Genomic DNA, 13,142 nt, shown 5'->3' on the forward strand with positions numbered 1-13,142 from the left:
AACGTTTTTCGGCGATCATGACCAGAGCTAGAAAGCGTATTATCGTATGTTCCTACTTTGCAAACTATCTTTTCGGCCATCGAATATGCGTTGGCGCGTATTTCGGTCGCATATGTTCCGTTTTTTTTCGGGTTGCCGTTTTTACGCGCCGTAAAATCGCCCATGCGAACGAATACATTGGAAACCAATGCCTCAGATGGTCACGTTTATACGATTGGGCGCAAAAACGCGCCGTTTATGCGCTCGTGTGAACGCACCCTTAGACTCAGTGATTATCATTCACTTTCGCTCGTTTGAATAATAATCATTCGGTCTAAAAGCACGTAGAGGGGGAAGGCGAGTGGTGCAGCTACTATTCTGACCACTCTGAGTGGTGCAGCTACTATTCTGACCACTCTACTGCTCGTCTCACCCACTATTCACTTGTTACTTGGGTAACTTGACCAATGTGTTTACACTGCTTGAATGGACATGCCTTTCCTGACTTGTCCCTCTCCTAGAGTAACCTGTTAGAGTATAGGCATTCCATAAAGGGGGTCCCCTGCTATGGTGGCAAGGCGCACTTTTTGCTTCCAGTACTGCATGATCATCCATTGACTCCAGTGTAAATATGCTTGCGTTATCCTTCCTGTCAAGTCAATCAGCTAGTTCTTATCGGAATCTTTTTCTGGTAAAGCTGGATGACTAGTAGTATGGCCGCCGGTTACAGCCCCCCAAAGTGCTGTCACCCAGCATTCTCTGCTTAGTAAGCCTGGATTCACACAAACGATTTTCACACATCAGTTCTGTCCGATAGCGATATGGACAAAACCTGCGTGTGAAAATAACACATTGATTTCAATATGTCTGTTCACATGAGCGTTTTTCTCTCGCAGCGATGCTAAATATCCTGTTTGGGCAATTCCTCCCATGGGATCTTAAAAAAAAAAAAGCATCTCACTCGCATGCCATGCTATTTGCATGCAAGTGAGATTTTTACGATTGAACCTATTGGAAGAAGTTGCTACCCTCTTTCCCTGAAAATAAGACATAGCATGATTTTCCAGAATTTTTGAGGATGCAAAATGATTTTTCAGGCTTTTTGAGGATGCTTGAAATATAAGCCCTACTCCAAAATTAAGCCCTGCTAACAGTTAATTAAAAAAGTCAATTTAAATAGTGTCCAGGCAGCTATACATGTAAAAAAGTTAAACCTTTTTGAACAAAAATTAATATAAGACACTGTCTTATTTTCGGGGAAATACGGTATTATTTAATGAAAATCACAACTACATAAATGCATTGCAATGTGTTTTCTATGTAGACGCGTTGCAGTCGCATCCAAAATCGCAAGTTTAAGTATGATATCAGTCTGAGTTTCTTGGACGGATATCATACTAGCAGTCTAAGGGCTCTTTCCCACAAGCGTAGGCGTTTTTATGTGAGCCCGCCAGCACCGTAAAGACGTGTGAACGGGCGCAGAAATCTAACATTTGTGCTCCTGTACAGACGGCATGGGCCCAGCGCATATACACCGAGGCCGCAATGCCGTTGCCTCCCCTTCCCCTCGCCGGTTCACCTCATCTCTCCCTCCCTCCAGCTGTTTGTGATGGGAGTGGGCGGGACAGGGGTGGAGCTAAGCACACACCCCCTCCCCTTGTCAGCAGCCAGCAATGGGAGGGGGGTGGAGCTTAGCTCCACCCCTCCTATTGCAAACAGCTGGAGGGGAGAGAGTTTAGCAGTCACGCTGCTAAACTCCTTCCCACCTCCCTTCTCCGGCCGCTGTCATTGGCTCCCATAGGAGCGGGCGACGTATTCTGAGCACAAGGATCGTTCTAGGACTATCTCTGCTACCTGACGTAAAAGCGCCTGAGAATACGCTTTTACGCTGCAGGAATACGCCTGTGTGATCTAATGCATCAGATGGTAGCATTTATCGTCCGGCCGTGAAAACGGCGGCTGATATAAGCCCGTGTGAATAAGCCCTAAGGCTGCCTTCACACTGGCATGAAAATCGTGCAGGATTTGTATGTTGCAAGACGCACAAATCTCCCACCAATATGAACACCATTCTTTTGAATGGGTCCATTCACTTTAGCGATATTTTCCTGCATGGCACCGCGATGCCAGAAACATCACTGCATGTCCTATCTTTCTGCCAGATCGCCCATTGTCTTCAATGGGGGCAGCGGGGAATTCCCTTCATTCCTGCAGTCATGCAGGGCTGTTTTCAGATAAAAACGCCCTGCATCCATGGGGCTTTCACATGGTGGCAAGTGCGATATCAGGCCATGAATCACATACTGATATCACCCTCGCCCGTGCGAAGGAGCCCTTAGGGCTCCTGTCCATGGGCAATTGTGCACTGCGCTATGGAAAGCACAGCCCCCTGTGCATGAGCGGAGAATCACAGCGGTTCTCCGCTTGCGGGACTCAAATCGCAGCATGCCGCGATTTGCCGCGAATCTCCGTGGTGAGCCTATCTGGCAGATAGGCTCACCGCAGAGAACTGTCAGTACTCTCCGCTGCTCCCCGGCTACTAGGTTCAACGGCGATTGAGCCTTTCCTGTAGTATATATCCTGTTTTTGGCTTATTTCTTTGAGCATTTTTTCTCACCTCTGTGATTTCATTAAGGCCTCATGTCCACGTAGAATCCGTAGCGGGTCCCTCCTGCCCCGCGGACATGAGGCATTAAATCAGAATAAACTCACCTGCTGCGGGCCGTGCGTGTCTTCCTTCCTTCGTGGCCGAATCTTCTTTCTTCAGCCCGGGGGATGTGCTCGGCACGTCGGCTGCGTGCCGTGCGCATGCGCCGGGCACATCCGCCGGGCTGAAGAAAGAAGATCCTGCCGCGAAGGAAGGAAGATCTGCATCGCCCGGAGCAGGCGAGTTTAATTCTGGTACGGGTCTCCTGCGGATCCGGACGGCTTCCATAGACTTCAATAGAAGCCCGTGGGAGACCCGCACCTAAATGGAGCATGTCCATTTTTTTTCATGCTCCAGAATTTTTTTTATTAACTTTTATTGACCATCCGCGGGTATTTATCTACCCGCGGGTGGTCAATGCATTCCAATGGGGTGCGGGTGATTCGCTGCGGATTTAAATTCTTCTTTTCCCCGTGGACAAGAGGCCTAACTGTAATGGATCGCTGGGCCGTCTGTGTAGCCAGTTGTGCCCCCGAACAGCACACAAAAGAGAATTGCACCCATCTAATTGCACACACAGGCGACGATATTGCCGCAAGAAAATCGCAGCGATATCGCATCAATGTTCTGTGCCATATCCCTGTGTTATCTTGAAATATAAGACCTTCCCCCAAAAAAGCCCTGGCTAAACAAAAAGCAAGTACATTACCTAACAGCCGCTGTCAGGCCTACCGCACTTATAATTGAATGGCTGTGATTGGTTTATCAAGTGCTGGCTCTGATTGGTTGAGCCGTGACGCTCAAGAACCAATCACAGCCAGCGCTTCCTGGAGGTGGGCATTGTGAACCTCCAAACCAGGAAGCGCTGACAGAAGACTTCAAACAAGTGTCGGGGACCTGCGAGGAGAAGTGCGGTGGACCGGACTGTGGCTGTTAGGTGATGTATTTTTTTATGCAGCCAGGGCTTATTTTAGGACTTCCTACTGTAAAAGTTGCATTGCACCGCATGAAAACTCCATAGGGAAACATAGGCTACAAAATGTAGCAGCCTACAAAGTATTGCTAATGTGAAAACACGGGCTTCACATACACGCAATTCGTAGCGCTGTAGCATCGCAAGGAAATTGCACGATTTTGTAGCCCGTGTGAAACCGGTCTTATAGTCTGAACTTAGTGAAGTATGCCCACCCCCCTCCCCGGGATGCATTGGGGTTGGACCCCTAACACCCCTGTCTGTATTGGTGACAACAATGTTCCAATTTGGGACATTGCTAGGAAGACCAGGGAAATCCCTTTGGGACTCTCATGAAAGCAGCAGATTGACTCCGTTTAGGGGAATTGCTGAGGACTTTCTGTCTGAATGTGACTAAAATGTGTTTCATATTGAGCAGGACGTCCTCCTTCTGAGGTGTGTCACACTTACTGAGAAAATAGACCGACTCCTTCTCGCTTACAAGAAAGAGGAACTTTAAAGAGACATAAGACTGAAATTACCAACATCAATGTCTGCCGGGTTCTGCTTCCACCTAAAAGCTGAAATCTCAGGTGTTTCCCTTGCCCAATATTTAAAGAACCCTTTCAGCTCCCCCCAAAAAACAGACACCTCTCTTTAGCCATTTCTGGGAAAAGCTGGGTAACAAACCAATAGGAGAGAATATCACTCCCGGAGATTTTACAATGCGCTGCAGGTCAATTTACCTTGTGGATTCTTCGTGAATCTCCCCCAGTGGCAACCATCATCTGCGCCCATAAGCAATGTCAAGTTGTGGATTCCACACAGATTCAGATTTTAAATTAATACCGTTATATAAACTAGCTACTATATGTAGGAGACAGGAAAGCTGGGTGACAAACCAATATGGCTGTCACTTCTGCCTCCGTAAGGGTTAATACCCAGCTTTTCCCGAGTGGTCAATGCTAGGTAGAAGAGTGGTGGATGTAAAATGACAGAATTAGATATTCAGCAAACGGTGACAAACCAATATGGCTGCCTTCACAAGGATAAATACCCAACTTTTCTTGAACTCTTAAAGGGAACCTCTCAGCAGGTTTATGCTGCCCCAACCACGGTCAGCAGGAACCTGAGACAGATATGCCCATTGGGCCCCTGTATGTTTTATACTAAAACGCCACAGTATTTCAGAAATAAACATACTTAAAAGTTGATGTAAGAGCTGAGCTTGGAATCTAAGAGGCAGCCGCGCCAGGCCGTCCCCGCTTGTGTATAGGGAGCGGGCTGTCAGTCTTGATGCAGGCAGGGAGAGCCTGGTGCCGCCCGCCTCGTTGACTCGGAGCTCCGTTCCAGCTCAGCTCCAAAAGTCAAACTTTTTAGAACTTAGAAGTCTAACTTCTTAGCAGGGTTTCAGAATAAAATGTGCTGCCTGTGGTCAAGCAGCTTGAACCTGGTGATAGGTTCACTTTAAAGGGGTTGTGCCAAGATAGAAAGTTATCCCATATCCACAGGATAGGAGATAGCTTACTGACCATTCAGAGTATGACCATTGGGACCCCCACTGACCATAAGAAAGAGGTCCCAAAGGTCCCCCATAAATGCAGCTGCAGTCTCACATGCGTGTTCCGGCTCTGTTCTCATCAGTGGGACTGCAGATTGCCAAGCACTTGAATTTGACCATCTCCAGTGCTCCCCATTGAAATGAATGGAGAGGCAGCATGCATGTGCTGTGGATAGGGGATAGCTTGATATCTTGGTACAACCCCTTTAAAAACAGTGATGGATTTTAAAATGATAGAACTAGACATTCAAAAGACTGGGAAAGCTGGGTGCCCTGTACCCCTAAGATGCTTCTTATGAAACAAGCATCAATTCAGCCATTTGTTTGTGGTCACAGATGTCACTATACACCTCATCATCTCGTTGTGCCATGTAAAGCTCCTTTAATTGACCTGGAGAGCTCCTGATGCCATGGATCCATTGGCTGAACACCTGTACTTTTGATAACTGGCACCAAAGCCAGGCACATGCACTTAAAGGTGTTGTCCAGTTGTCCCCAGGGCAGCTCATCAATGCTAGATCAGCTGGGGTCCATTGCATGTTCGCTGTGCTTTTGTACTGAGCTGATTTCTGCAGGAAGCAGTCCGCGCCGTTCTAACAGCAGTGGCCAGGTTTGGTGTCGCAGACCAAGTTCCCATTCATTTCAATGGGGACTTAGCCTGCAATACCAAGCCCAGCCACTACTGTGGAAATGGAGCTGTCTGCTTCCTGCAGAAATCAGCTCAGTGCACGAGCGTGTCCATCCAGCAGACAGCTGATTGACGGGGCTCACATGCAAAGGACCCCGATAACCTGTAATGAGTATAGGCCACAAACTGGAAAACCCCTTTAGTAAATTAACGTCAATTTAGTGCAGTCATGCCAGGAATATTATGCTTCCAAATTTAACAGAAAAAGTCAGGCATGACGCTAGAGCCGTGGCCGTGCTACAATTGTAGGGACTACCTCAGCGTTTTAATTGCGCCGTAGCAAGGAATGCTCCATTGACATCATGGTAATGTTTTTCTAATTAATATTTTTCCTATTGCGACTGTAAAGTTTAGGTGAATCGGTGAGCGCCGCCGCTGCCCCTCCCCCTGGTGCCAACACACTGAGCCCTATTCAGTCAGGTCCAGCAGGCGCTCGGCGAATAGATTCCTCTGTTGTTGTTTTTTTTTTCTTTTAATGAAGTATTTTCTCTACTGTTCCACCAGCCGGTGCCAAATCGGAGCTTACGCCGGCGCTGCTGCTGCGCCTGCAGCCGACAACACATGGTTTGCATTTCACCTGAAGAGGCAGCAGCTGTGTTTTCAGAGCCGCGGTTCCCAGAAGTGCAGAGTATGTTTGTGTAGTTACAGTACAGACACACGCACGCTAAGGGGACGCACATCCTGCACACCCCTACGAAAACACAGCGGGCCGACGTTAACCTGTTCAGCGCCAGCGGCCTACAGAGGCCTGCCCAAATAAAACGAAGACTAAGCATATTCAATCATCTCCTTCTGAAAGGCCGCAGCCGTACAGTTTGTAGCATTTTGCTTGTCTCTTTTTTTTTTCATAGTGGATTTTAAAAAAATAAATAAAGGCACGCGGTTACATTTTGCGTTGTTTTACTGACTTTTACCTGTTTTTTAAAAGAATGCATTTTTGCTATGTACAAATAAAGGGAAAATATGCTCTATTGTGAACCCATCCTAATAGTTTATACCTTGTACAGAAAACAATTCATGAACGAAGAATAGCGCAGCTTGATGAATTGCAACATTGTAACAACAACAACAAAAAAAAAGGTTACAAAAATCAATACTAAAATCCACTGGAGAAATAATACAATGAGCATTATTAAGAAAAATAATGTAAAAAACTGTAATACTATAGAGACTAACTTTTTTTAAAATAAAAAGTATAGAAAAAGTGTTAAAAAAGGAAGCAAAATGCAATGAACAGTATTAGGGCGCCCACCCACTGGCGTTTTTTTTCCCTGCGAAATTCGCAGCATTTTTTTCTCTGCAGGGGTCTATGGGACTTGTAATGTTAAAATCGCGATCGCGCAAAATCGCGATTTCGCGGTAAATTGCGATTTTGCGCGATCGCGATTTTAACATTACAAGTCCCATAGACCCCTGCAGAGAAAAAAATGCTGCGAATTTCGCATGGAAAAAAAACGCCAGTGGGTGGGCGCCCTTAAGATAAACCGCTAATCAACTGTAATAATTATAAGGCCGGCTTCACATGGGCTTGAGAGGATTTGCATGGCCCGAGCGCTGCGTATTTGTGCTTTTTCGCACTTGCATCAGCGTATTTTTACTCTACTTTTTGCGCCCGCTAAGCCGGTTCATTTGCATGATCGCACCGATTGAAATGCCTATTTAGTTCCAGATGTGTATTTTTTTTTACGCAGTATTTCATCCATCTCCATGCATATTGCGCGCACATTTGCACACCCCCATTGACTTGTATAGGGACTTTTGGTGTGCAAATACGCAGAAAAGTAGAGCATGTTCTGTTTGGCTTTTTTTACGCGGCTGAAATGCGCGTAAAATATGGAAATGTGAATGAACCCACTGAGATCTCTGGGTTCTATTCTCTGCTTATTGCGCCCGCGAATACGCCATGTGAAGCCGACCTCATTGTAATTTATAGTAGTTTTTAAAAAGTACTCGGTATAGGGGAACCCAAAACAACATACTTCACGGGTAGTTTATGTAAAGTTAAGAAGAAAAGAGAAGCTCAACCACAGCGACTGATAATCGCAATTTGTAACAAGAATTTCCTGTGATTTTTTTTTTTTTCTTGCTGCAATTTGCAAGAAAGCGGCATTTCGAATGAAAAGGCTTGAGTTCCAAGTGATAAGCTGTAACCAGAGTCTCGGTGTGTGTCCTTAGTGTTTCTTGGAAGGAAATACCACAGGAGAATGGGAGAAGCCTGTGATCTGAGCCCTGCCAGGAATAGGGAGGCAGGACCTGACCGCCTGCCATCACATTGAGCTGTATGCATGGCCTGTTCCTGGAAGAGCCTCTTCCTGTAATACTGAAGCTGTGTAGGAGAGGGAGGGGGGAGGGAGGCGCTTAGCCTTAGTGTATAAGAGACATGTGTGTGATCTCATGGAGTTATATACTCACTTGTAACTTGGAGCCAGCACAGCAGTGGATTATTACAGTGTCCCTCCAAGTGGAATATTCCACCCTGGCTATAGGATATAACTGCCGCCACCAAGAGCCCCACGGCTTTAACTCATCCGGACTGCTGCAGAGTTACCTGGTAAGAAGTTATAATACAGACATTTCAGGTTTTGTACCTAAATATTACAGAAAAGACAGTAAAAATATTGATATTTTTTGTTACTGAATAATTTTTATTTATAACTTTTTTTTTTTTTAAGTTCTTCTATAACAAAAAAAAAAATAGTTGGATTTTCTTGTTTAATATAATGGCGTCCATCGGAGCCTTCTAACGTTTTAACCATGGATAGTATGTTTTAGGTGTAAGGCGATTGCAGATGTAGCAGAGCTGACTAGGTCATTGAATGGTGTCACTACAGTAGGTTTACTTGAATTTTGCTTTATATCTGACTAATTCAGCTCTGCTACATCAGGGTATTTTGTCATTAATACCCTAGTATGGTCTCCTTTAATAAACTTGGATTTTGTATATCCTGTATACCTCATATCCTTATGAGGTTAAGTGAGGCAAGATCTTGCATTTACTCATAGCCGAATTTTCTTAGAATGTCAGTGGGAATTACCTGAAAGCGATGCAAATGACACACACAGCACAACTGCATTTACGTAAAGGCTTACTTTATGTAAAACATGATCATTCAGGTATTGACTGCAGTTAACCACAATATCCCTCACAAGAGTGCAGGAAGCTGAGCCATGGGTTGCTGTTTGTTGGGGTCCTCACACTGGTATAAAATGTCTTTGGTCAGACTGGGTCAAAATCCAGCTCCCCCAGTGTGAGGAGTCTGGCATACAGCCCCCCATATCTCAGCTTCCTAGACTCAGAGGGAAGTGGTTTTTTTTCTTGACGTCGCTATGTATAATGTCCTAATCTCTTGCATTTTTCTTCTCCAGGACATTGTAACATTAAATCAGCACTGCGCTTCTCAAGAGGCACAAGGGCTGTATCCCACCAGCAGCAAAGTTGGCTCCCACCGTCATGGTCACTCAGAGCAAATTCCGGAGCATGAGCCGGGCACTGGACTCCAGCCTTCGGCTCAAGACCTTCTCGTCTCGAAGCGAGTACAACCTGGTGCTCAGTGCGGTGCACAAACTGCAGGAGAGCGGGTTTTATTGGAGCACGGTGACGGGCACCCAGGCCAACCTGCTCCTCAGCACCGAACCGGCAGGCACCTTCCTCATCCGGGACAGTTCAGATCACCGGCACTTTTTTACCCTCAGCGTCAAAACGGAGACTGGCACCAAGAACCTGCGCATCCAGAGTGAGGCTTGTGGGTTCTCTCTGCAGACCGACCCACGTAGTTCGCAGCCAGTGCCACGATTTGACTGCGTATTGAAACTTCTCAGGCACTATATGTCTGCCAAAGACTCTAGCAATGCCAAACGGTCTTATTACATCTACTCCGGGGGTGAACGTGTTCCACTGCTGCTGTCTAGGCCTTTGTCCTCAAGTGTCTCCTCTCTACAACATCTCTGCCGTAAGGCTGTCAATGGGCAACTGGAAGACTATGGTGCCAGGGAGCAACTTCCACTACCCATTAAGGACTTTCTACAGGAATATGACTCTCCTGTATAATGAAGAAGCTTAATTGATGAGTAAAGAGTACAATGGCCAACTGGAGCCTCGTAGATCAACGTCCCTTTGAGACAGAGATGGGATGAATGAAGGAGCTAAAGGATTTCGAGGCCAAGTACAGGCATTGATACCAACTGTATGGCGCACAGATCTCCATGGAAGAATCACTAAGTGCCTAAACAGATGGAGAGAGAGATACAGTATACTCAAGTGTAGACCTGAAGCCCAAGGAGAGACTGTCGAGACACCCAGCATTGCTGACTATACCCAACTCCACATGTTTACACTTCATACTTGGGTGTAGGATCTCCGAGACGGTAGGCTTGGCTCTGGTACTCTTCCATGGCACAAGGCCAGAGCCGAGCACATGCCTTGCACTGAATGTCTGAATCTTAATCGGTTATATGGAAGAAATATTTAGCGTCACCTATGTAGCCTTAATATGCTGGAAGGGCGAGTGTTGACTGGGCACACACTGTGGGGCATTACCGCTATATGATACAGCTGGTGGCAGAGTGAAGGACACATGAGCGGGCACCCAGCAGGAGGAACTTTTGCACAAATTTCCAGCAAGTGACACGGCCCCTCGTGTTGAGGTGGCTTTATTTAAAACTTGACTCCTAATTGTAGAATGAAGATGATGGGGGTGATGGAGTTGTTGGAGTGTCAAGATGGCGGACGCAGTGTCACGTGATCTGTATGCATGGTGATGATACTGTACAAGAAAAGATGGACCAGAAATACCCCATGACCTAGGGCAGAATCTGCCATCCTGACCTCATTCATGTTTACATAGTGCCCCCTAAAGGCACCGATGTTAGTTTTTTGTTTTCTTCACATTTGCACTTATTTATATTTTACATGTCGCTTCTTAATTTATAATAAACAGAACTATTTTTCTTTAAACAAAAATGGTCTACAACATTGTGCGTGTGTATATGTGTGGTTGTATGTGCGTGTAGACTAGCATCATCACCAGACCTCGGCATCACCCAACACGCTATTGGGGGGGTTAATCTATTGCGACTGCTTGAGGGCGCTTTTACGCGGGACGGAATATTCAGCAGGACGCTGCGGATTATTCTACTGTGCGGGAAAAATCCACAAAAAATTCCACATTGACAGAATTGAAAACGACAGAACGCTGCCGGTATTTCTGGATCTAAACCCACATATAGATCTGAGGAATATTCTGCAGAGTCTTACTGAATATCCTGTCCTGTGTGAAGGCACCTTAAGAGTTTTTAAGGGGTTTTCCAGGTCCAATATATTGATGACCTGTCCTCAGGACAATATCAGATTGCCGGGGGTCCACCACACCGATCAGCTGACTTAAGGGCGCTCGGGTGAGTGCCGCGGCCTCTGACTTCCATTTATTGGTCACATGGCCTGAGAGAAGCTCCGCTCCATTTAAGTAAATGGGACCGAGGAACACCATCAAGCATGGCTAGGAAATCTAGGCTGCTGTAACTGGTATGCAGTGAAGTGACCACAACAACAGGGTCACTTCAATTGCTAGTCAGCGAGTATCCTGAGCAATGGACCCCCCGCAATGAGCTATCGATGACTGGTCATCCATATGTTAGTCCTGGGAATCCCTTTTTCAGAAGTGTCTGTGGGTCCCCATGTAGCGTACACAGCACAAATCACTCTATGTGGCACCTGAGGTCCAGACTCGGAAGAGTCTCTTCTAGATTGGAGGGTCCTGAGCTGTGGTGGGCAGACTCTCTGGCGCACTGTGGACTCATTTGCAGCCTGCCGCTGGGTACCAGGATGGCGACATTGCAACGTTGGGTGAATGCAGACTGAGCAGTGTAGCTGTGACTGCAGCCCCTGGAGCTTTTGGTGTGCGTTCCCACTGAGGTTATCCTGTAGTACAGTGTTGCTTGACCTGGCTATGAACATGAGGCGGCTTGTACATTCCGGTTGGTCCTCGCTACTATACTACAGGGAACAGTCTGTTCCAGCCTGCCTGTTCATACCCTGTCATCCTACTGCACAGATCAGAGAGGATGTTGTGGTGTTCTGCTGGTAAGCCTACCTACACGGGAGAGCGCGATATCAGGCCGAGTTTCTCAATCCGATATCTCGCTTGCCAACATGCGTTTTTATGGCAAAAACGGCTCCCATCACTTCAGTAATATAGCGATCTTCCGATGCGGCTTCCAGGAGGATCGGCAAGTGTTTTTCATTGTCTTCAATGGGAAACCTCGCATCGCACGCCGTACGATGTGGTTTACGGTCCCACTGAAAACAATGGGCGATGCGTTCCGAGAAACGTGAAACGATTGGACATGCAGTGCAAATATTGCTCATGTATAGGACTCCATTCAAAAGAATAGGGTTCATGTTCTTGCCATATGTAAGTGTTTCGCAATGCGCAAATATAGTGCGAGTTTCTCAGACGTGTGAAACCTGCTACCCCAGTGAGTAAGGGCTCTGCCTTAAGAATGTTTCGGGAATCTTTCACCAGGTGCTGCTGAATCCCATGATTTTTCCTTCTCTCCTGGCAGTTTAGAGAATGTTGGGGAACTTGTACCCTAATTTTACGGGACTAGAACTCTGGTCCACCTGTCATAAAATACAGTTACAATTGGCCCTTTGAAGCATAATGCTGGTATGGCCCTTTTAGTGAAAATAGTTTGACACCCCTGATGGGCAGCGTGGCCCTTTAAGCTTTGTGTACGGTGAACTCTAAACTACAGACCAATAGAAGTCCATCCTCTTCTAAGCTTTCTGTATTTAGTAAGGCTGATATAACCATTCTCATACCGGATGTCGCACAGCTCCTGAATGACAACCCGTATGACTTCTGTGAAGTTTGACACTCAGCTTTTCTAGACCCCTGAATGGTAATCCATATGGCTATATGCAGCTTCACCTGCAGGACTGTGGTTTCTGCACATCCCACGACAAGTAGAAACCTCCCATGCCACGCCAGGTGAGCGGTGGATCAGTCAGGATGACGAAGAGTTAATCCAGGTGAGCCCGGGAGGTGTCATACTGATTACACGACATGATGTATCATGAGCGGCCCCGTTTACTGTACACAGCAGGGTTAACTGGCAAGGAGGTCTCCTTCAGGGAAATCATCCCTTCCTCTGTCCCAGGGAGGAATGCTGCCCGTGCGTCATAATCCCTATAATTATATTCCTGCTAGCGCCGCCTCAAACGCACTTCCTTGTTTCCACGACAACACGACTATTGAGGAAACACACAGATTCCTATCCGAGTGCCAAGAAATTTCGATAGGGGGGGCTTAGTGGT

The 13,142-nt window shown here is 46.6% G+C and overlaps 1 protein-coding gene across 1 annotated transcript; it reads left to right on the top strand.

Moving 5' to 3' along the window:
• The first annotated feature begins 8,225 nt into the window (after nt 1-8,225).
• Nucleotides 8,226-10,787, top strand: SOCS3 (suppressor of cytokine signaling 3). Its single transcript, XM_066587132.1, has 2 exons — nt 8,226-8,378; nt 9,194-10,787. The coding sequence occupies exon 2, from the start codon at nt 9,279-9,281 to the stop codon at nt 9,873-9,875; it is 597 nt and encodes a 198-aa protein (XP_066443229.1). The 5' UTR covers nt 8,226-8,378; nt 9,194-9,278; the 3' UTR covers nt 9,876-10,787.
• Nucleotides 10,788-13,142: the final 2,355 nt, after the last annotated feature.

The sequence above is a fragment of the Eleutherodactylus coqui genome, chromosome 13 (genome assembly GCF_035609145.1).
Source record: "Eleutherodactylus coqui strain aEleCoq1 chromosome 13, aEleCoq1.hap1, whole genome shotgun sequence".
NCBI lineage: Eukaryota > Metazoa > Chordata > Amphibia > Anura > Eleutherodactylidae > Eleutherodactylus > Eleutherodactylus coqui.